At 46.9% G+C, this 25076-nt stretch overlaps 1 protein-coding gene across 6 annotated transcripts in view; it reads right to left on the minus strand.

Moving 5' to 3' along the window:
• The window catches only part of FIGLA (folliculogenesis specific bHLH transcription factor), a 54138-nt gene extending 49949 nt beyond the window's left edge, over positions 1 to 4189 (minus strand). For 3 of the 6 annotated variants that reach the window (XM_038384903.2, XM_043503184.1, XM_038384902.2), the window contains exons 1-2: positions 2926 to 3216; positions 375 to 527 (exon numbers count right to left, since the gene is read on the minus strand). In XM_038384903.2, coding sequence (XP_038240831.1) covers positions 375 to 527; positions 2926 to 3159 — 387 coding nt within the window. In that variant the 5' untranslated portion in view covers positions 3160 to 3216. Of the gene's footprint in view, positions 1 to 374; positions 528 to 2925; positions 3217 to 4070 lie in introns of those variants that run through there. The other 3 variants (XM_043503182.1, XM_043503186.1, XM_043503183.1) reach the window with 2 other exon arrangements.
• Between the last annotated feature and the right edge of the window lie 20887 nt (positions 4190 to 25076).

Below are 25076 nucleotides of genomic sequence, written 5' to 3' on the forward strand. Positions count from 1 at the left end.
AGTACATTTAACATTAAAAATGGCAGCTTTTCAATTGCTAAAGTGCTGCTTTATTTTGCTATTAAAAGTCTGCAAAGTAGAAGGGACAGGTAGAAAGGGGGTATGATGTTTTAACACATTATATTAAATACTGAATGCAAGATACCCATGAATTAAGCTCAAATTCTGGTTGGATGTTAGTGATGACATTCGCAAAAAGAAAAGGAGTACTTGTGGCACCTTAGAGACTAACAAATTTATAAGAGCATAAGCTTTCGTGAGCTACAGCTCACTTCATCGGATGTCATTAAGTTGCATTCACATACATGCTGGTATCACGACCCCTTGAGAGAATTACAGATGTATTTCACAGAGAGGGAAAGGTTCTTGTGTACCTCAAAGCCTCCAGTTTCTTCCAAAATCAAGTGGAGCAGGCGTATATATTCAGTGGCTGCTTTAAGCGTGTCAACCTTACTAGGCTTCCGGTCTTTAGGTATCAAAGGCACGATGGTCTTCAACTTCGAAAAGCCACTGTTCAAGTTTTTTATCTATCAAAGATATTGAAGGAGGAAGTTAAACAAAATTCAGCCCAGTAGCTGCAGAACTCCACCCAGCGGTGAAAAGGGGAAACTTTTAAAGGCAGGTTTCAGAGTAGCAGCCGTGTTGGTCTGTATTCACAAAAAGAAAAGGAGTACTTGTGTAACGTGTGTTAAATAAATTTGTTAGTCTCTAAGGTGCCACAAGTTTTTTTTTTTTTTAAAAAAGGCAGCTCATTTTAAACTGGATAGATCCGTTACATTCTGCATTAAGAATAATTGGTGGCCTTTTATGAAAAGATTAAATGCAGTTTTAATAGACTCTACAACCATCGATTAAGCATTTAACACACAGATAGATGGCTTGTAACCATCTGTAATACTTTCCACCGACGTGCCATCTACCGCATGCATCAGTCATTGATTAACCCTTTATAAATGGAACCTTAATATGAAGTGCAACTGAATTAGTAACGATATGTGGGATAATCCATCACCTGCGCGTCCTGGGGGAAATGAAGGTAACCACACAGTTATGATCAAATAGCAAAGCTGAGGACATAGGTGCTGGAACTAGGAGTGCTGCAGCATTAAACAAGAAGGTCTATTAGGAATAGAATGCCTAAGACGAGTGACTGCTCCAATTACTGCAATTCTGATGTAAAAGCTTTAAGTTCACCAGGTATTTTAGCATTGCAAGAGCAACACCTAACCGATTTAGAAGCACCCATCTCATTTTCAAAAGGATTTAGATCCTTAGAGCCCAAATCCCATTAATGGCCAACTCCTAACTCCTTTTTGAGAATGAGACTGAGGCTCCTAAATCGGTTTAGCGTGGCAACACTGACTGCACAGAAACACCTCTAAAAATCTGGGCCTTAGGCCACAATGCTATAGACAACTTTACACAAGCAAGTAACTTGTGAGTAGTTCCACTGAATCCAAAAGGACTACTGGTGCAGGTGTGCGCGCAGGATCTGACTCCAGAATTTTGATGGAGTAGGTGACAAGCCAAATAGAAATCTCTAGTGTTGCTTGTACACCTAGGTCTTCCAAAAACAGTTTTTTGCAGCAACAAGCAAGCTTGTAAATATATGTTTGGCAAGTGCTGATCACCCAGGCATTTCTCTATTTGGATAGGTTATCTAGAATACATAGTGCACACTCCTCATTTGCAGATAAGAATCACTTTCACAAGCATTCAAAGCACGTCTATTGCTGAACCAAGCGAAGTCATTCCAAAAGGAGGGGTAAAAAAACCTCACTATTACATTTTAAGTTCTTTAGAGACCCGGAGACTGTCATTATGTCCGGCAGCACTTAGCACAGGGGTCAGCAAACTTCAGCCGGGACTGCATCCAGCCCTTTAGATGTTTTAATCCAGCCCTCGAGCTCCTCCCAGGGAGCGGGGAACCATGGCCAATGGGAGCTGTAGGGGTGGCACCTGTGGATGGGGCAGCATGAGAGCCGCCTGGCTGTGCCTCCACATAGGAGCCAGAGGGGGTACATGGCACTGCTTCCAGGAGCTGCTTGAGGTAAGCACCACCTGGAGCCTTCTCCCCGACCCCTCCTGCACCTCAACCCCCTGACCCAACCCTGATCCCCCTCCCACCCTCCGAACCCTTCTTTCCCAGCCCGGAGCAACCTCCTGCACCCCCAGCCCCTCATCCTCAACCCAGAGCCCACACCCCCAGCTGGAGCCCAAACACACATACACCCTGCCGCAGCCCAGAGCCCCTTCCTGCACCCTGAACTCCACATTTCTGGCCCCACCCCAGAGCCCATAACCCCAGCCAGAGCCCTTACCCCTTCCTGCACCCCAACCCCCAGTTTCGTGAGTATTCATGGCCCCCCCATACAATTTCCTTACCCAGATGTGGCCCTCAGGCCAAAAAGTTTGCCCACCTCTGACCTTGTACAACGGCAGCCAGAGCTGACTGCACCTTTACGACAGAAAAGAAGCGTTGAATAATAATTTAGAGATCTCCGTAGGAGCCAAAGATAAGCTAGACACCAATAATTAATTGCACCTTTTAGTGAAGAGTAGAGCAGGAACTGAAATTTTGTATCAGCATCCCTCCACGATTTGGAGCGTTTGAAGCCCAGACTGAGGTGAGAATTTCACACCCCCATCCACTGCAGGCAGAAAAATGCTCCCCTTATTCTCTGTATTACTGTAGTCATGAATCAGGATCTCCTTCTTCCCACCATGAACTTTGTTCCCACCAGGTTCCCACCCTGCTCACTGGATCCTGCTGGAACATTACAGAAACAAAATGTAGAAGTTCGGACTCATTTCTTCCCACTGCCCAATTCTCCAGCCGGTTCACCAACAGCTTATTGGCCCCACTGAAGCTTTAAAAACAAAAAGCAGCCATTTATTTTTGATGGGGAACAAGAGGCCCCTTACCCTCTCTCTCTCCTTGGCATTAGCTGCCTGTCTCCTCTCCAAGACCTCCTCCAGGTTCTCGGTGGAGAGGTAGTACCCAGAGGGCTGCCTCTTCATCCTGGTGATGGCTGCCATGAAAGGGAGGGGGCCAAACTGCTCGCTCAGGACATCTCCCAGCACCTCAGGCACAGGGGTCACCAACAGAGGCACCCGGTGCTGCTGCAGCTCCTCTTCCTCGCACGTTTGCTCCGCCATCTGTGAGGTCTCAAAGCAAATCAGTTGCCCCTCAGGTCCAAGGGGGCACGGGAGCACCTCAGGTGGGGAGGGGGGGAAGAGAGAGAGAGCATCCCTTGCTCTGCTAACTGCCCCAGGTAATGGGGCTGGCTATTCCTTTGGGGAGCAACATGGGAGTCTGGGGGGGAGACCTAGCAGGTATAATGGGGGGCACTACTCACCTGTGGGGTATTTTGGTGACAGTGGCTAGCTGCTCTGACAGCCCCAGGGAGCAGAGGGCACTAAATACCTCCTCCCGGGTAACACAGAGCTCACCCGCTGTATTTTTGGGGGAAGCCACAGTGGAACCCCTCCCAGAGGATACAATGGAGGGGTGCACTTCTCATGGGGGGGTGCGAGCCACTCTGGGAGCTCCCAGAAAACACAATGGAGGTGTGCACTTCTCACAGGTGGGGTGCGAGCCACTCTTGGAGCCCCCAGAAAACACAATGGAGGTGTGCACTTCTCACAGGGAGGGGTACGAGCCACTCTGGGAGCCCCCAGAAAACACAATGGAGAGGTGCACTTCTCACAGGGAGGGGTACGAGCCACTCTGGGAGCCCCCCAGAAAACACAATGGAGGGGTGCACTTCTCACGGGAAGGGGGGTGAGGGTGAGCCACTCTGGGAGCCCCCAGAAAACACAAGAAGGGGCCGTAGCAGTCCTTCCAGGGTGTCCCTTGCCCACTTATGACTCTGGTGGCGTAGGACTCCACAGAGGTGCCATGGGGGTGCCCTAGCATCCCCCCCCCAATGTGCATGACTCCCCTGTGATGAGGGGGTGCAGGAGTCAATAGAGAATACAATAGGCGCCCCCCAGGGAGAGGGGGGATAGAAGAAGTGGGGGCCTGCTCACCCCCTCTGTGTGTGGGGAGGGGAGGAAGGGGGGTTTACCTGGCTCAGCTGGGGAAGGTGTCTCGCTCCCCCCTGGAGACGCTGCGCTGGAGCCCCCGGGGGTAAGTCGCTGGCCCGCAGCCCGCGCTAAGCAGCTCGCACGCTGCGTCCCTAAGGAGCCGCACCTGGGGCTGCCGCAGGGCGCCCCCGGCCCCGCTCTCCGCCGGGGGGCGCTGGCCGCGGCCGGGCTGGGGGAGCCCCCCGGGCAGCATAGGAGACAGGGTCCTCTCACCGCTTGCTGGAAAGGGGGTTAGCCGTGGGTCGGGGGGGGATCTGCCCCGCTCTGGGCATATTGGGGGGGCTGCAGCCCTGCATTGGGGGCCCCTTCCCCTCCCCCCAGTGCATAATGGGGGGCTGCAGCCCTGCATTGGGGGCCCCTCTCCCTCCCCAGTACATAATGGGGGGCTGCAGCCCTGCAATGAGGGCCCCTTCCCCTCCCCCCATGCATGATGGGGGGCTGCAGCCCTGCATTGGGGGCCCCTTCCCCTCCCCCAGTGCATAGTGGGGGGCTGCAGCCCTGCATTGGGGGCCCCTTCCCCTCCCCCAGTGCATAGTGGGGGGCTGCAGCCCTGCATTGGGGGCACCTTCCCCTCCTCCAGTGCATAATGGGGGCTGCAGCCCTGCATTGGGGGCACCTCCCTCTCCCCCAGTACATAATGGGGGGCTGCAGCCCTGCAATGAGGGCCCCTTCCCCGCCCCCAGTGCATAGTGGGGGGCTGCAGCCCTGTATTGGGGGCACCTTCCCCTCCTCCAGTGCATAATGGGGGGTTGCAGCCATGCATTGAGGGCCCCTTCTCCTCCCCCCCGTGCATGATGGGGGGGCTGCAGCCCTGCATTGAGGGTGCCTTCCCCTTCCCAATGCATAATGGGGGGCTGAGGCCAGGCACTGGGGCACCTTCCCCTCCTCAGTTTTCTTTCCTTGCTCCATAGAGGGAGCGAGGTAACCCATGTAACCCATGCTCTGCGACAGGCTTCCTGTCAGCTCCAGGCAAGTCACTTTGGCCCAGATCCTCAGGTATTTGGGTACCTAACTCCCAGTAACTTGCCTGTGTGCCTCAGTTCCCCAGCTGATATAGAGGACAATAATACTCTTCCCAGGGGTGTCTGAGAGACACATCCGATGAAGTGAGCTATAGCTCATGAAAGCTTATGCTCAAATAAATTTGTTAGTCTCTAAGGTGCCACAAGTACTCCTTCACATTAAAGATTGTGAAGCACTCAGATACTATGGTGAAGAGGGCCTGATACTGACCTTAGATAGAAATTAGTGGGAGTAATCACATGTGTAATAAGAAAAGGAGTACTTGTGGCACCTTAGAGACTAACAAATTTATTAGAGCATAAGCTTTCGTGAGCTACAGCTTACTTCATCGGATGCAGAGATTTGCAAGATTGGGTCCATATTCACTAAGGCCCATCACCTCATGCCTATTGAAATCAATGGAAATTAGGTGCCTAAATACTTTTGAGGAGCTGGACCTCAAGCATCACAGGTTGGCTTTTCCAGAGAGCTCATTAAGCTAGAGGTAAATTCAGGGCTTTGGAGCGGAGCCCGGAGCTGGAGCATGGAGCAGCTCCAGAGCAGTGGAGCTGCAGGTTTTTGCCTGGAGTTGGTGTGGAGCTGGAGCACAGTTCCACAGCCCTGAGTAAATTGGAATAATTCAGTTACAGAGAAAGGAAAATGCTCTCAAATTATGAGATGCCGAGCGCTCCAAGGAGTTTTATCAGGTCAAACAGGAAAGCACAGTCTGTTTTGGATTACTGGGATTAGAGCAACAGGAAATAAAGGATGTATGAAACTGTCAGTGCACTATAATGTGGCTGAAACAGCTCAGGAAATAACCAACCATCTACTGCAGCTCTACGGTCTTAAAGGGTCAGTAGAAATACAGACTAGGGACCAAGTGGCTAGGCAGCAGTTCTGCAGAAAAGGACCTAGGGGTTCCAGTGGATGAGAAGCTGGATATGAGTCAACACTGTGCCCTTGTTGTCAAGAAGGCTAACAGCATTTTGGGATGTATAAGTAGGGGCATTGCCAGCAGATCGAGGGACGTGATCGTTCCCCTCTATTCGACATTGGTGAGGTCTCATCTGTGTCCAGTTTTGGGTCCCACACTAAAAGAAGGATGTGGAAAAATTGGAAAGAGTCCAGCGGAGGGCAACAAAAATGATTAGAGGGCTGGAGCACATGACTTATGAGGAGAGGCTGAGGGAACTGGGATTGTTTAATCTGCGGAAGCGAGGAATGAGAGGGGATTTGATAGCTGCTTTCAACTACCTGAAAGGGGGTTCCAAAGAGGATGGATCTAGACTGTTCTCAGTGGTAGCAGATGACAGAACAAGGATTAATGGTCTCAAGTTGCAGTGGGGGAGGTTTTGGTTGGATATTAGGAAAAACTTTTTCACCAGGGGGGTGGAGAAGCACTGGAATGGGTTACCTAGGGAGATGGTGGAATCTCCTTCCTTGGAGGTTTTTAAGGTCAGGCTTGACAAAGCCCTGGCTGGGATGATTTAGTTGGGGATTGGTCTTGCTTTGAGCAGGGGGTTGGACTAGATGACCTCCTGAGGTCCCTTCCAACCCTGATATTCTAGGATTCTATAATAAATGTGCACACTTTGCAAGTGTGATTCTAAACTTAATATATTCATTAGCCACCTATTGTACCATATATTCATTGGCTAGAAGGGACTGGGTCTGGCTGGTGGGTCTCCCCCACATGTTCAGCATCTAACTGATCACCATATTTGGTGCTGCCGAAGAATTTTCCCCCAGATCAGATTGCCAGACACCCCGGAGGGTTTTCGCCTTCCTCTACAGCATGGGGCATGGGTAACTTGCTGGTTTGAACTAGAGTACATAGTGGATTCTCTGTCACTTGAAGTCTTTTGACCAAAATTTGAGGACTCCAGTAACTCAGCCAGAGGTTATGGGCCTTTGCAGAAGTAGGTGGGTGAGGTTCTGTGGTCTGCAATGTGCAGGAGTCAGACTAGATGATCAGAATGATCCCTTCTGGCTTTAAAGTCTATAAGCCTATGAGACTGTTATGATCACCTAGTGTGACAGGCCAGAGAATCTCACCCTGTAATTCTTGCATTAAACCCATATCTCTTGTGGTTGAACTAGAGCATATACCAAGGCACACGTGAGCTGGGAACATTCACTTTCACTACAGTGGCTAGAACTGGAGCCAAGAAATTAAAGGCAGAGTCTCTCTTCTTCACTCATTTATCAAATCTGCTGTGTTCTATTTAATTATGGGAGGCAGAATTATCTAGTAATTAAAGCACAGCGCCAAGCGACACAGATCTGGGTGATGTTCCTGGTTCCACCTCTGACTTTTGGCAAGTCATTTAACTTCTCTGTGCCTCGGTTTCCCCATATGTAAAATACCACCACAGGATTATGGTAAGACTTGTGGATTTTCAGATTAAAAGTACCATGAAAGAACAAAATATTAATATTTACATCTCCACTAAATGTAATGCTCTTGGGAGCTCCCATATTGATAGCCCAGGAGACCAAAGTCCTCTGGTTCACCACAGAATAGCTACAGAATGTGTGTGGCAGATTCTCTCGTGCTGTTCTTTTTTATTGTTCACAAATTATATGTCCTAATAAGGCATTATTCCACTCCATTCTTCCTAGGCCAGTACACCAGAGATCCCCTGTTTTTACACCCGAACAAACATCTGTTCAAACCTTACACCTAGACCTAAACTCGGGATCCAAACCACGCTCCTCAGGTTTTACGGAAGTTGAGATCTAAGTCCAAACTTTGTGGTATGAGCCCATCTCCACTTAGGTAGCAAACTTTCTCCTTCTCCTTAATGGCATAACAAGTATCTAAACAAGACCCCCATCATATCCAACAGCCTCCTTCTCAATGCATTGACGCTAGTGCGGGGCTGATTTTCTCAGCCCCCTTACAATCAGCACCATGCATGCTTTCTTGCTAATTCTTACATGGGTTTGCTCCCATCCTTTGTGTACTTGCATCCTTGTCTTTGTGGACAGAACAGCACACTGCCTCTGTTGCTCTAGAAACCCTTCCAAATACCTTTCATCTCTGGGGTAGGGACTGTCTCTTTGTTATGTCCCTAGCACGGTGGGGTCCTGGCCCGTGTTAATACAATACTTCCTTTCTTCCCCACACTCTTTAGGATTGCTCTAACAATGTATTACCTGGCCAAGGTTTTACGCTGTCCAGTATTGATTGAGGCCAGATCCTGATCTCATTAATACTGGTGTAAATCTGCATTTCAACAGAGTTACTACACATTTATAACAGTCTAACAGATCAGAAATTGATTTCAATTCCTTCACTGAGTAAGAAAATATTCATTGCAGGAAACCTGGGTTCAGATGTATCTAAAGTTTCAGTTAAAAGGATTTTGGCTGTTTTGATCTAGTCTCTAGTTGACATTCATTCATCTCTCTCTCTCTCTCTCTCTCTCTCTCTTTGTCAACATGGCAATTTGTTATAGGCTTTTCAGCAGGTTCATCCTCAATTTTGTTACTCAGAGTTCGCTGTGATCGGCCGGTTGACTTGAGTGTAAGATTGGTGTGGATCACAACTTGCATGAAAAGATATTCATCTCCTAAATACCGAACTTAGGGACAGATTTTGCTATTTTGAGAATCTGATTATTAATGCTCTAATAAATTTGTTAGTCTCTAAGGTGCCACAAGTACTCCTTTTCTTTTTGTGATTATTAGTGATGAGAGGGATTTTTTGCCAACAGCTGCAGTGTAACACTAGATGTCACTATTTTACCTATTTTCTACTCTTACCATATCATTCCCTTCTCTTCTTCCCACAAAATGACAAAAATATCACCACCATCAGTAAGGATTTAAAAGATATTTCCCATCACTGTGTTGCAATCATGCTGTTACAATTCAAAAGTGCTGTAGCTTGGAGAAAATACATGATCGTATACTGGTCCTTAAATTATTTGCAAACAACAGCCAACTTGTGGAGAAGGGAAGCAATGAAAATGCATCCGATGAAGTGAGCTGTAGCTCACGAAAGCTTATGCTCTAATAAATTTGTTAGTCTCTAAGGTGCCACAAGTACTCCTTTTCTTTTTAATGAAAATTCAGGGTCTGCAAATATTTGCATGAAGCTTCTTCAGTTACTCTCTGTTCGAGTCATTGTGCCACACTTACTCCTTTGCTACTACACTGGTCATTCACAAATGCCGGTGTTTGACATTAAGGATAAAATAAAAGGTAACAAACATGCTCTACCATCTGAACTAATTTTTGGAAGCTGCTCTGTTGTAACACTAGGCTGAAATCCTCATGTACCAGAACTGAAGCACTTACTAGCCCTTACATAAGGTCACATGGGTCAATGGCAGATGTGAGAATAGAATCCAGGAGTCTACTCCAGGTCCTATGGTCTAGAGAATAATAATATCGCCCCTTCTATAGCTGATAGTAAAAGGATGTAAAGTATTTTACAAGATACTAGAAAAGGAGTACTTGTGGCACCTTAGAGACTAACAAATTTATTTGAGCATAAGCTTTTGTGAGCTACATCAGTTGCATCCGATGAAGTGAGCTGTAGCTCACGAAAGCTTATGCTCAAATAAATTTGTTAGTCTCTAAGGTGCCACAAGTACTCCTTTTCTTTTTGCGAATACAGACTAACACGGCTGCTACTCTGAAACAAGATATTAGCACCAATGTGGACACAAGAACAAATGAGTATAAACTGGCCACCAGGAAGTTTAGACTTGAAATCAGACGAAGGTTTTTAACCATCAGAGGAGTGAAGTTCTGGAATAGCCTTCCAAGGGAAGCAGTGGGGGCAAAAGATCTATCTGGTTTTAAGATTCTACTTGATAAGTTTATGGAGGAGATGGTATGATGGGATAATTGATCTTTAAATATTCAGGGTAAATAGGACTAATCCCCTGAGATGGGATATTAGATGGATGGGATCTGAGTTACCCAGGAAAGAATTTTCTGTAGTATCTGGCTGGTGAATCTTGCCCATATGCTCAGGGTTTAGCTGATTGCCATATTTGGGGTCGGGAAGGAATTTTCCTCCAGGGCAGATTGGAAGAGGCCCTGGAGGTTTTTCGCCTTCCTCTGTAGCATGGGGCATGGTTGACTTGAGGGAGGCTTCTCTGCTCCTTGAAGTCTTTAAACCATGATTTAAGGACTTCAATAGCTCAGACATGGGTGAGGTTTTTCATAGGAGTGGGTGGGTGAGATTCTGTGGCCTGCGCTGTGCAGGAGGTCAGACTAGATGATCAGAATGGTCCCTTCTGACCTTAGTATCTATGAATCTATATTAGAATATCCTATTAATATAGTCTGTTCATAACTGGAAGTTGGGTGACTTCTATATGACAGCGAGGGGGTTCATTTATTTGAAAGTCAAGAGCCAGGCCCTCTACTCTTTACTCTTGAAAGTGAATTTTGCCTGCGTGAGGACTGAAAAATTAGGATCTGCCCCAGTTGTGTGTCTTTTATTCACTGAATCACATGAGCTGTACTTCTGACAAACACAGAAGGCTCCTGTGTAAATGGGCTGTTAATTCTGACCTGAATGTAGCCCTTGATATGAATCATCTTCTATGTTATATTAATATTGTGCTGTAGTGAAAGGAGTGATCCGATGAGTGGCAGAGACTTATTTTCACTCTTCAGTGGAAATCATCTTTAGCTACCTAGTGTGGGGACCGATTTTCAAATGATGGCACCACAGCACCCAACAGCTCCCATTTAGGCACTTACATACAGTGGCTCGATTTTCCAACGGGCTCAGCATCCCGCAGCCCCTATCGAGGACACACACTTCAGTAAGTGCTGTAGATTGCTAAGCACTTTTGGAAATTTGTTTGGTAACCCTGCATGCATGGGCAGGTTCTTAGCAGTTCAGTCCGATGTGGGTTACCCAGAGGACTTGGCGGCCTGCCCTCAATGATCCTGGCTTGGCAGAGATCCACACCATCCGCCTTATAGCCTGCTAATAAAAGATTAAGATAGAGTCCCCTGGGGGAGTGTTAGCTGGCAGTGGGCATCATGTGGAAGCTTTAGCTGTTCTGTTTGCCCTTGGAGATGCAAAAGCCTTTCATGGTGCTGGCACAGTTATTAGGGCAGGAACCATTGGGAAAGAGAGCGATTTGAAAAAAGAAAGTATCATAGTGCCTCTATATAAATCCATGGTACACACACACCTTGAATACTGCCTGCAGTTCTGGTCACCCCATCTCAAAAAGGATCTATTAGAATTGGAAAAGGTACTGAGAAGGGCAACAAAAATGATTAGGGGCGCGGAAGAGCTTCTGTACGAGGAGAGATTAAAAGGATTGGGACAGTTCATTTTAGGAAAGAGACATGAGCAAGGGATATGATAGAGGTCTATAACATCATGACTGGTGTGGGGAAAGTGAATAGGGAAGTATTATTTATCCCTCCACGTAGCAGGAGAACCAGGGGTCACACGATGACATTAATAGGCAACAGGTTTAAAACAAACAGAAGGAAATATTTCTTCACATCACACACAGTCAACCTGTGGAATTCATTGCTGAGGGAATGTTGTGAAGGCCAAAAGTGTAACTGAGTTCATAAAAGAATTAGCTAAGTTCTTGGAGGACAGGTCCATCGATGGCTAATAGCCAAGATGGTCAGGGACACAACCCCATGCTCTGGGTGTCCCTAAACTCCTGACTGCCAGAAGCTGAAACTGGACTACAGGAGATGGATCTCTTGATAATTGCCCTATACTGGTCATTCCGTCTGGCCATTATTGGAAGACAGGATACTGGGCTAGATGGGTCATTAGACTGATCCAGTATGGCCGTTCTTATGTTCATTGAAACCTGTGCTCAGGGTGGGATAGACGATGGATATAGGTTCCCATAGTGTGTGACCTCACTAATGTGATGGAAATACAGATAGTAGGGTAGATGTCATAGGAAACAGGCTTCTTCTTGTTAGAGCAATAAAGGGTTCATAGAGAATTTATTGAGAGTGAAATACATCCCTGTGCAGAGGAGCAGCATACGGTCATATGACCCCATCTGATTGTTGTCAAGTGTCCTCTGAATGGAGGGTGACTCAGAGACCAACTCTCAGTAGATATGTGTCCATATCATATCAACAAAAATCATAAGCATGGCTTATCCCAAACTGGCAGCTACCAGAGAGAAGCCAAAGACTGAACTCTCCTCTCGCTCCTACAGAAGTTCTCTGCAGGTGACAGTTAAGGAGCGTTCCCAGGGCATTGTGGGACTCTTGCCCTTCTGGGCATGTTCTGTGATTTAATAAGAGGCTTCATACTCCAGGGAAGTTAAACCAAGGGCTTCACTGGCACAGGAATCACTGAAGAACACTAAAGAAACTTAATGGAGCCAGATTTTGTTTCAAATTAAGAGATTACTGGAAGGAATGGGTCATAGGTGTATTTAGCCAACCCATGTGCTCAGATATGATTGCACATAGAATACAAACTGGATTTGCATTTTCTCTCAAAGTTAGATCAAAGAACGCAAGGCCCTTTCTACTCTATTTAGCAAGGTTTATAATGGGAAGGCTTCCAAAAGGCTAATGAAAGCCATCTTTCCTCACCCCACTGATGACAGGTGGGAGTGTATTTCAAAGGATTCAGAGTGTTAGTCTGTATCAGCAAAAAGAACGAGGAGTCCTTGTGGCACCTTAGAGACTAACACATTTATTTGAGCATAAGTTTTCGTGGGCTAAAGCCCACTTCATCAGATGCATGCAGTGGAAAATACAGTAGGAAGATACATAGATAGATAGATAGATAGATACAGAGAACATGAAAAAATGGTGGTTGCCAGACCAACTCTAACAAGACTAATCGATTAAGGTGGGCTATTATCAGCAAGAGAAAAAAAACTTTTATAGTGATAATCAGGATGGCCCATTTCAAACAGTTGACAAGAAGAGGTGAGTAACAGTAGGGGGAAAATTAGCATGGGGAAATAGTTTTATTTCAAAGGAGCTGCTCAATAATCAGTGTTCCACCCCACGCATCCCTATGTAACTTCCCCTCATGGTTGGCGAAGCTTCCCACATGCAAATCCCTGGTCTACGCTACAAACTTCTGTTGGAATAACTACATCACCCAGGGGTGTGGGAAATCCACACCGCTGAATGACACGACTGAACTCCTGGTATAGACATTTCCGGTTGACATAGCTACCGGGGGAGGTGGATTAACTATGCTGACAGGTGAAGTTCTCCATCGGCGTAGATAGTGTCTTCACAAAGAACTACAGAGGCACAGCTGCAGCCCTATAAGTGAAAACAAGTCTCAGACTGTGCTAAGATCTGGCTTCCACACCCACTGAAGTCAATGGGTATGTCTCCATTGGCTTCAATTGACTTTATATCTGCTCGTAATGAAAGGATGAAGGAGAGTCCCCTTGAGTGCTATTTAGGGCTAGAGCGGTGCTGGAACTGGAGTTTCCATCTGATGGGAAATTCTGTGATTGTGAAACAGGTTTTTGTTCCAAAAGGTCATTTCAAAATTTCACCCAAACTTCATTTTGGGTAGACAAGAAGATAAAAAATAGTTTGTTTTGATTGCAACTTCTTATAAATGTTGAAGTGAAAGCACTGTTTGGAAATAAAACCTAACATTTCAACAGGGTCAAATTAGAACACTTTGAGCATACTGGAAACGCTTCATTCAGATATTTTTGAAAACAAATTTTAATCAATGGCAACATGTATTTGTGAACACTTTGACTAGGTCAAATCAACAGTTTTTGGACAGAAAACTGTTCTGATGCAAAACTTTATTCCAGCTCTATTCAGGAAGAGTATTAATATTGAGATACCTCAACATTAGCAATGTCACCTCCGACTAAAGAAGGGTGAACTGTTCTCCCTAGGAAGAAGTGTTTGCATTTAGCTCTGTGGAGATACAATCACAATCAAACAACTTATAATAGATTTATGCTGTGAGCCTATCAGATCCTACCAAATCAAAAGGGATGATAAGGGAGCCTCTTTTAAGGGAGCCTCTAATGATACAACTGCACTACAAAAAAAAGACCTGCGGAACCGAGTCTCAGAACCCAGACGAACTGCCTCCAGCTCACAGGGTTCAGGCTGTGGGGCTAAATATAGTGGCACAGATGTTCCTGCTCCATCAGGAGCCTGGGCTCTGAGATCCTGTCCCCCCCCCCCCCCCCCCCCCACAAGATTTCAGAGCCCAGGCTCTAATCTGAGCCCGAATATCTCCACTGCTATTTTTAGCATAAGCCTGCATCAGCTCACCCAGGCTCTGAGAGTCACCGCTGTGGGGATGTTTTTGCAGTGTAGACATTCCCCAAGGCACATCTCTGCATTGCTGGAAATGATGCTCGTGCCTCAGTAGATGGCAGTCTTCCATGAGTCAAGTTAGAGCCAGTGTCCCACCCTCGCACAAGAAAGTGCAAATGCTGGTGGTTTATTTTGGCTGAGATGCAAAACTAGATCCGGGCTATCTGTTAACTAGCAACCCCAAACCTCTATTAGTATGAAGAGGGGTATGAACCTAGTGTAATCACCAAATCTGAACACTGCCTATTTCCCACCAGTTTCTTTCAGATGGATTCTGCGATGGTCTTACTTCCTGTCTTAAATGGTTGGGTCTGCCCTATGCTAGTGATTCACCAGGTTCATGGTGGATGTTCATGAACCAAAACCTTTTCCATTGTTCGAACGACCAGTGAATCTAGCACAGTGCTAGTCAAGGTCCCTGTATATCTTTTACCCAGGTCCCATGTACTGAGATCATTAAAGAGCAAAAACTATTATTTGAGTAGCTCTGAGACCCATGTCTGGACACCAGGGACCAAATTAAGCATGACTGAATGTACCACTCAATACAGAATGTTGCCTCCTGAACCACTGTTTCCTAACAGCGGCTGCCTCACACACAGGGCCAGATTCTGATTGCCCTTGGTAGTTTCATACCAGATTAACTCCCCTGACTTCCAACAAGAAAAGGAGTACTTGTGGCACCTTAGAGACTAACAAATTTATTAGAGCATAAGCTTTCGTGAGCTACAGCTCACTTCATCGGATGCATGAAATGCATGAAATGCATCCGATGAAGTGAGCTGTACCTCACGAAAGCTTATGCTCTAATAAATTTGTTAGTCTCTAAGGTGCCACAAGTACTCCTTTTCTTTTTGCGAATACAGACTAACACGGCTGCTACTCTGAAACCTGACTTCCAACAGTTACTCTTGATTTATGTTGGTGTACATGAGACGAGTGAGGCCCATGGATTTCTTCCAAACCACTGCCTGTCCTGGGGGCATAAACCCTCTGCCCCTTCATGAAACGTGATCTCTGCAGCCCTGCGTTTTTGACTGCTTTCTACCAGTTCTATCTTTAGCCCATGTGAGACCTGTATTTATCAGGCAACTTTTGTGCCTGTGCAAGAAGTCTGGACAAAGAGCCCATAAGGAGTGAATCCTAACTGAACCCGGATCCTGTAGGTTTAGCTTGCTGCAGCTCAGATGGTCGGGCTAAGCTGCTGTGATCTGCTTGAATATTTAAGCGCATCTTTCAAATTTTATAAATCTTATGTAACTGCTTTTGTTTCAGCTGGCATTAGGGGTTTCTAAATAGGGCCAGATTTGTCTCCTTAATTCTCTCAATTCACTGAATTTGTGAGGCATGTAGCTTTGCACGTCCTATAGAGCATACTACTTCTTCCTCTGGAGCGGGTGTGTGTGTTACTTTTCTTATGAATAGTTTCTCTTCTGCTTTCCACATGCTTTTCTCAGAGTCACTGAGTCGTGCATATGTTCCTGCCTTCTGCTAACTGGGTGGACTTTCTGGGAAACACTTGGTCATTGAATAAGAACAGAGCTGGCTGCTTGGAGAAAGGTGCACTATAGAAAGACTGCCTTTTATATGGAGTTTCAGAGTAGCAGCTGTGTTAGTCTGTATTCGCAAAAAGAAAAGGAGTACTTGTGGCACCTTAGAGACTAACAAATTTATTAGAGCATAAGCTTTCGTGAGCTACAGCTCCGATGAAGTGAGCTGTAGCTCACGAAAGCTTATGCTCTAATAAATTTGTTAGTCTCTAAGGTGCCACAAGTACTCCTTTTCTTTTTATATGGAGTGGTTCTCTCTCTCTCTCTGCTCAGTGAAATGTTAATGTTTGACATTACAAAGCCATGCAGCTGCAAAACAGAGCTTGACTGTTCATTGCACGGATCTAACATTTAAACTGGTCTGTATAATTCTGACATCAGGGTGCTGAGTAATGTTAATAAAATTCAGCGTGGCTGTCTTGATGAGAACTAGGTGCGGTTCTACGGAGCAGTAGCTGATGGCATTTATTAGTAAGTACAGCATGGTCAGTATCCTTCTTGGTTCAAACTCTATTCTGAGCTCACATATGTGCATATCTGTATATGCCTCAATAGTTCCCCCTCAATGTTACTTGGAGGGAAAATGAATCCCTGAGTCTACTTTTTATAACGACCACCACAGTCAGTCAGAGGATTAAAACTATGCAGAGGAGACAGAATGGTCTTGTGTTTGCAGCAGGGACTGGATCTTGGCTCTGTTCCTAACTCTGCCACTGGCCTGCTGGGTGACCTTAGACAAGTCACATCCCTGCTGTGTGCCTCGGTTTCCCTATGTATGAAGGAGGGTAAGGATAATTACCCACCTTCATAAAGTGATTTGAGATCTTGAGATGCAAAGTGTAAATCCCCAGGCAAGGCATTATCTTACTTTCGATCAACTAGGCTACCACAGTGATGGCGAAGTGTAAGCATTATCTTTGTGGCCAGAAACCTGCAGGTCTCAAACCCTGGACCATTGAGGGTTCTGTTCAGGTTCTTCTACTTGAGTGAGATAGTGCAGCCTGCTGGACAGTGCTGGGACTCAAGAGACCTGGGTTTTACTCCCAGCTCTGAGTTGCTGGGTCACGTCGTTTCTCTATGCCTCAGTTTCTGCATCTGTAAAATGGGCACGACACCTTCCTTTGTAAAGTGGCTTGAGCTCTATGGATAAAAAGCATTAACTAAGAGCTGGGTCATATCTGTGGATTCAGAAGAAAGGGCAGCCCACCTTAATTTACACATTTTTAAACTCACCTGCTAGTCGCTTTTTCCTTCCAGCCCCTTGGGGTATGTGTAACACCAGCTTAGACTCAAACGCCCTCACACTGAGTTAGACTCACAGATGATATGCATGTAACTCAAAGTGGGTATGAGACTCAGGCTATAACCACACACTTACGGGGCTAAAAGGCATTGATTTATCCCAGCTTAGAGTCTCCTGTGGATTGACCCCTTCAAGCCTTTGTTTTTTTGCTGAGGAATCCCCGCTTCATCTGAAGTCCCTGGGAGCTGCAGACACTCACCACGCTTTGGTTCTTCAGCACAGGTCCACGCACTTCCCAGCTCTGGTCCATTCTTGTCCTTGGAGAAAGAGCTGCACAGCTTTTATTGCTTTCATTCATTCTGAGGGCAACTCACACCTGTGCAGAGGGCTATTGCAAGGCCTGTGTGAGTGCTGAACATGGGGCTAAAGTCTGCCCAGGCCTTGTTCTGGCCCCCTACCCTGGGATGGGGGGGAAATGTGTCTCACAGGCAGAGCCCAGCTGAGGGTCTGTATCAGGAGCACTGTGGCAAATGCTCTGCAAACAGAGCAGAAGAGGAGGGGAAATTATCCACAAAGGCTTTTATGACCACCTTGCCACAGGACCCTGAAAATCTAAATTTCCTTTTTTAATCCACTGTAATGAGCTATTGTATCCAGCAGGCAGATCAGTGTAATCACATTATTGCTAACCTAATCAGGGCAGCATTCTGGAGAATTTATCTTACAAATTAAACCCAGGACAAGTGGCTTTAATTCCATCTCCAATGGAAGGCGTCCTTATTGGAAAGTGAAGTGCTCAGATTTTCCAGGGGGACTGGATCCCTTGGGGAAATTAATGCCCTATGAACCCCTTTGCTCCTTGGTCACTGTTTGGAATATGGGTTGGCAGATTGCTCTAGTTCACTGAAAACATTTGCTAATTTTCCTCTCACTGACAGAAGTTGATCCATTAAAGATATTATCTCCTGCACCTCGTTTTTCTGATATCCTGGGACCAACATGGCTACAACACCACTGCATAAAACAGGAAATTTGCCATTTTTCTGTTGCAGGTTTGGCATTTTTCACCCACCTCTAGTCAGGAGCGACCAAAAGTTGTTACAGTTTAAAGTCTGATTCTTCTTCAGTGCAGATGGGGAGTTGCCCCGCTCATAATCATATGCACGAGGGAGGCTGATCTCTGCTGTGAGGCTACCAAGTCATTCCTTCCAAGATGTAAGAGATGCACAAGGGTGCACAGCAAAATTCTTGTAGCAGCATGAGGGTTTTGCTTAAACTCACGTCTCTTCAAACATGCCCACGCCCTGCCCCTTCTCCAGTGTGGGCACTTGCAAGTGGATGGCTTGTGATTCACTATTGCTCAGCAAAGAGGCCTATGCTTGCCATTTTGCTGTATTTGACTCTGCTTATGTTGGTACCATTGTGCACCACGCAAAGGCCAGCAGGATTGGCAATCATGGAAAAAATGGGTCCTCCCGGTGGATAAATATCCACATATCACAAAGTCATCACAGCTGGCTTCCTTCTTGGCTTTGTCAGACTCCTGTGACCGATGGGGGTGTGAGTCCCTCCCAGCATCCAGAGGTGGCAGAAGCTTGCGGCGAATGGGGACTGGTAGGCGGAGGGATGGGGGGGAACGGGGAGCAATGGGAGATGAGACTCAGCAGGGGAAGCAGCCAGCTCCAGGCTGAGAAGGAGGAGTCCCGGTGGTTCCTACCCGGCTCTCCAGGCCAGTTCCGGAGTCATGCATGAGTTTACAGGGAACTCCCAGCCTGTGAAGCCTAATGATGTGCCGGGGCAGAAACATAGGTTAGCCCCCCCATAGGATTTCCAGTGAAGGGTGCTCATCCCCACTGCTCTCCTGCCAGTATCTCTAACACAGAACTGGGTCTCCCTGAACTAAGCACTGCATACTACTGCCCTGGATTTTGTGCTTATATCACACACTGTGGAATAGACTTTTCCAAAACATTGCTCTTGGGCTGAAACTCTGAATACAGGGTCTTGGGCCCTGATCCACGAAGGGATTTATGAAGTTAGGAGCCTAAATACCTTTGAGGATCTGCGGCTTGGCCAATACCTAGGGTTACCCACCCTCCAGGACTGTCCTGGAGTCTCCAGGAAGGTTAATTAAAGATTATGTCATGTGATGAAACCTCCAGGATTTCGTCCAACCAAAGCTAGCATCCCTACCCATAGCTCATTCACACTTAACTCTTCAACCCCTCAAAGCAGTGGAATCAATGACAGACCCTTTACTGCATAGTGATGCTAATGCAAAATGCTGTAACTTACAAGAAATGACTAGACCTGCAGGCAGGGATGTACTGGGGCCACATCTCATCTTGCAGACTTAATTAGCTAGCAGCTTTCCTCTCTACCTGAGGGACCAGCTCTAGCAACCGGTTGCTCAATTATCTTAATTAAGGAAGGGGATGCAGACAGGCTGAATGGCACATCACATCTCTATTACAAGCACCGGATCTTATTTCTCCAAGATGGAGAGTGCCTACTCCAGGCGCAGCACTCCCTATGCCTTCCACGAGGCTGGCAGCGAAGCAAACAAAGCTGAGACTCGGGGCAAATTTCAGAGGTATCTCTGGAGACGGATGTCATTGAGAGCAGCAGAGAACAGGCAAAGCACAGAACGGTTCTGCGTGCTAGCCAGTAGTGCCTCCTGGATGCTCCTAATCTCTGACTTGGCCGAGGGAGAGGAAAGTTCAGTTATTTGCCTATCCCCAGCACTGAGCCATTCTCATCTTATGATTTGCACCTGTGTTCCTTTGAGATGGAAACAATCCCTAAAGAATCACCAGAAGAATGTTAGAGCAAGCATTGGTGGGATGAGTTCTGTTCCCACATCTGCCACTGGCTTGCTGCAAACTGGGGCGAGACCCTAAGCATATGTCTATGCTCTGTACCATAGATGCTTCTACATCAATGGAAGGGTTTTTTCCACTGATGTACTTAATCCACCTCTCCGAGAGGTGGTAGCTAGGTCAAGGGAAGAATCCTTCCATCCACCTAGCCCTAGGGTTATGTCGACTTAACTGGAGCTATAGGCATGACATTTTTCACAGCATTGTAGCTGAGCATTGTAGCTATGTCAGCCTAAGTTTTAGGTGGGAAACTGAGGCAAAGAGGAGAAAGGTCACATCAAGTAATGCCATAAACAAAAGGGGAGGGCCCCATTTGATACCCCTGTCTTTAGGGTGGGAGTTAGGAACCGAAATACCCCACTCACCCCTAAGGGATTTATCCTGAATCGCAGAGCAAGCTAAAAGCAGAGCCAAGAATTAGATCTGACTCCCAATTTCCACTGGTAAGTAGGTCATGCTTCCCTCCCTCATATCTTTGATCTGAGGAGATCACAACATGCTCGCAGTGACAAGTGAATGAGATCAGCTGACAGGCAATCAGCAAAACCACACATGCATGAACCAGTCACTAACTAGCCTGGAGAAATCATTTAGGGAACATAACTAAAAATACAAGCACCTAGCATTGGGATGGACAGAACACACATATAACGTGCCATCGCATGATCCCAAGTCATGACAATGACAGCCCTACATATTTAAACAACTTTGATATCCGAGGGGGTGCCTGCTTCCCCAGTAGGTTTGTTTAAGCTGGCTGGGATGAGCTCTCTTTGGGTACTAGACCGTGATAACATCTCTGGCCACCGCTGTCTGTTATCCACGTGCAGTTTGTCACGTTCTATGCAAGGATAAACTCTCTGCCTTTGGACCCAGCGGGAGTCCACTACCTCTAGTTTTTCACCGTTTGGTGCAGCAGGAAGGCTAATATAAGTGCCGAAGCCTATTGGAGGTTACAAAGGAACGGTCCCTGGGAGCTAGCTAAAAGCTGAATGGTCTAAAGCTGGGAAAGCTTTTTGGTTATTCCAGCCTGATACAAGATGCAGTCATCTTGGTTTGCAACAAAATAAATCACTATAAATAGCAATCGCCTGTTACAGCCCAAGGGGGAGAGATGAGAGTGGAAGTGAAAGGTGTTTAAAGATGCAAGAGGCAGCAGGCAGCTCCAGTTCTAAGCTGAGGGGGTTTTTGCTTCTCTTGACCTGTATGAAAATACCCTGGTTCTACAGCAGGTCTGGGCTGGATAGGGCACCTTGTAGGGATATGCAATAAGGGATCATTTATCACTAAGATACCACTGCATTAGGAATGGGAAGGAGGCAGTGAGACAGAAGGTGGTGCACCATTGCCAGCAGCATTATGCCTGCAGATGCTAGAGGCTGGGATCAGCCCCCCTCTGGCACGGAAGGCAGGGGATGCTCAATGGTGGCACATTGCTATTTCTGTAACTCAGCTCCCCACCCCAGCCCACTGTCGTGTCACAGGTCCACAGCGCCGCCACGGACCCCTTTGTACTTCCCAGACACAACCAGCCAAAGCATGGCAGAGGTGTAAAGTGTACCCATCCCCTGTTCTTGGCAGCAGCTGTACATTGGCCCTGTGGGATGCATCCTGGTTGCAGCACCCAGCCAGAGCAGCTGGCCCAGGCAGGCACCCCCTGACATTCCCATTTGGTGGAACAGCTTCCTGCCTTTTCTGGCTTGCCCTTGTCCCACCCTTACTCCTTTCATGCTTCATCCCCCATCTGAGGGCACCCCGGTCTTGAACTCCCTTGAGCAGCAGAATCACACCAGTTTCTCCCCAAGGAAACTTCCCTTGCTGTGGTGATGAAGAGCAAGCCTTGCCCCTAAGAGTTAATTCAGAAACATCTATGCTACCCTAACCCTAAGATGACTCTAAGGATTTGTCTAAACAGTCTGTCTCTCCCCACTCCTTCTACCAATGTAACAAAATTGGTTTTGAATAGGTGTAGCTAAATCCGTGCAAAGAGCAGCTCCAGGAATACAGGAATACTGGGGCTTCTGGATTTCAATCCGTTAACACACTGCCGGGGTTGTAACCGCCCCCAAGACAAACCTGGCATTTTGATTTCTGAGTCGATAGGACCTGAGACCGACTTCCAGCTACATGATGACCAGGGCTTTGGAGCTGGGCTCCGGCTCCGCTCCAGCTCCAGGCAAAAACCTGCAGCTCCACTGCTCCAGAGCTGCTCCATGCTCCAGCTCCGGGCTCCGCTCCAAAGCCCTGATTACAACTGCTGGCACCCATGTAAGGCCTGGCAGTAGATGGTCCATATGTGCAAAACACAGTGTAAGGGTCTGACTCCCGGCTGCCTTCAGCTGTGCAAAGAAGGCACAACGACACTCGCAGTGTGATCTGACAACATTTAACACCCATTCTGCATGGGTGTAAAGGAGAAAGAGGGTGGGGAATGGGGCCCCCAGGGTAGCGAAGGATTATGAATGTGCCCTCTGCATTCTGATGCTGTGTGTGTGCGTATGGTGTGGTAGCTTTTTGCTTTCCCCGAAGCCAGGAAGGTTGGCATAGCTGACCTATGGGCCTCAGCTTATCCCAAGTGTGGATGTCATTTGTTAAACCAGACATGAACTTGGCACATAGTATTCAGTACAATTTCTCTCGAGGACAGGAATTTAAGAAGCTTCCCACACAGAATTACTGAAAGATGGCAAATGAGAGTGGTTCTGTTTAAAAGACCTATTGTCTCTGTGGATGGCCTCTCTTCATCTCTCTTTTAAAAATCCATAATTTCCATTACCCTTAAATATTGCTGCAACTTTCACAGGTCTGATTTTCTTCCCTTGGAGTTTGCTGGCCTGTAAGGCACTCGAGATGGCTAAAGGAAGGGGGCCCCTTCAAGATCTGAGAACAGGCACCGGCGCATCTGAATATTTTGTTTTACTACTGTAGCTTCTCATGCCAGCTCAGAGCTTCCCCAAGGTCATCTGCCAAAACATGTGACTTGGGATCTGACATGGCCTATTTCACGAGGCAGCTGATGTGACTGGCTGCACAGTTCTCTTCCCCAGTCTTCAGTAGCAAGGGGAGATTCTGTGCTCAGTTGGCTAAGAGCAGTACTAAATCTGTGCATGATTAAGGGCTTCCTCTTTACAGCATAGGTTCAAAGAGCGCTCATTTCAGTCCCATTGGACTGCATGCAGGAGATACAGGTTTGACAGTGACCCTGTTTAGCACTTGGAGCGTGGGTCAGTCTCATTATTCCCTCATTCACAAAGTGGGAAACTGAGGCAAAGAGGCATGAGGTTGACCAGCGAGTCACGCCACAACCAAAAGGGAAGGGCCCCATTTGACACCTCTGTCTTTAGGGTGAGTAACTTATTGGTATATGGGAAATAACACTTGTGCAAGCTTCATGTTAAAGCACTCTTTGTACTACAGAGAGGGATGTTGGTGTTTCTCTAGTGCCCTCAATCCAAGGATCTTGGGTTGCTTTATAAGCTAAAGAATTGAGTGTTGAAATAATCCACTTTAGAGATGGGAAAACTGGAGGCTTCAGAGTCTGACTCGTTAGTGATGCTGAGCACCCACAATTTACAATGGAAACTGGAGCACTTCTGAAAATTAGGCAAAAGGGCCCAGATCAGCAAAGGTATTTAAGTGCTTAATTCCTATTGAAATAATGGGAGTTAGGAACCTAAATACTTAGATCTGGGTGTAGGTGACAGGCCTAAGATCACACAGGGCATCTGTGACTGAGCTGAGAGATCTGAAAAGGGATCACCACGTAAGGTCCTAGTTCTTGCCCACAGGTATAATGTAATAAAATTTAGTCGTTCCTCCTGTACAATTTACTGCTGGCATACAAAGGCATCTTAATAAATCTGAATTCAACTCACATTTTAGATAGGTTCCCCATGTGGCATTGCATACAATATCTTATCACATGCCACCTGTGGGTCTTTGAGTAAGTACACAACTGCTTATCAACATCAGATATGGGCATGGGGCCAATCTGGTGAATAAAAGTGCTTGATTATATAACGCAGGAGGATACATCTGAGACTCTTGCTTCTCGGGCTGTCTTGCACTGGCAGCGTTGTGTAGGAAAGAAATACCAGTAGCACTTTGCAAAGAGTGCAAGGGACACCAGGTTACTGGATGGATTTCAGTCTTGGGTCCCTCCCAGTGCAGGGTGAGTTCAGCAACTATCACTTCTACTAGGAGGGGGTGTTGTGCAGAGAGGAAGTGAGAGCTTTGGGCAGCTCATCCACAGCGGATCATTCTCTAAACAGGGTTGCATGAGCCCTTCTAAGTTTGCTTCCAAATGGGGTCACAAAATCCCACTTCTGCCACTGCACAAAAAACCCCTAAAGCCCTGGACTGCCTGCCTTTTATTATGGCATCACTCTATTCCTGTTGGACCCACAAAGGGCAAGTGCTGCATACACAAACCCCATAGGAAGACAGCCCCTACCCCCCAGAGGTACAACCCATGGCTCAAGGTGACAGTTCCCCCTGTGCAGGGGCCGAGCACAAGACCACTATACCATTTGAGCCCTAATTTGTGGGTTTAAAGGTGCATTGGCTCTGTGCTATCTTAGATGGATAACTTTAAATAGGCCAGACCTACAGCTGGGTACACCGAGCAGTAACCAAATCTAAAGCTTCAAGGTGTAGAATCGCGCAGGGCCAGGACAAAATTATTTTCCACTTTATGGGCCTGACCCGAAAGCCCTGGAAGGAATCCCACTGACTGTAATGGGCCTGTCTGCAGCACTGGTGAAGACAGGTGCCTTACGGCAACTTATCGCCCTCCCTTGAAGCAACAGGTCTTGGCCAGTGCCAGAGGCAGGAAATGGGACGTCTTGGAATTTGCTGTTCCTAATTTGCCTTTGGCATTACTTAAGGAATTCTGGTCAGAATGCAGTGCAAGGGAGGGGTTAACGGCGGTAGCTGCTGAAGTGCTGGTTCATGATCAGGTTTCCAGGGCTGCACATAAGCAGATTGACTCTGAGGATTGCCTTTATGTAAGAGAGTTTG

The sequence above is a fragment of the Dermochelys coriacea genome, chromosome 26 (genome assembly GCF_009764565.3).
Source record: "Dermochelys coriacea isolate rDerCor1 chromosome 26, rDerCor1.pri.v4, whole genome shotgun sequence".
NCBI classification, from domain to species: Eukaryota; Metazoa; Chordata; order Testudines; family Dermochelyidae; genus Dermochelys; species Dermochelys coriacea.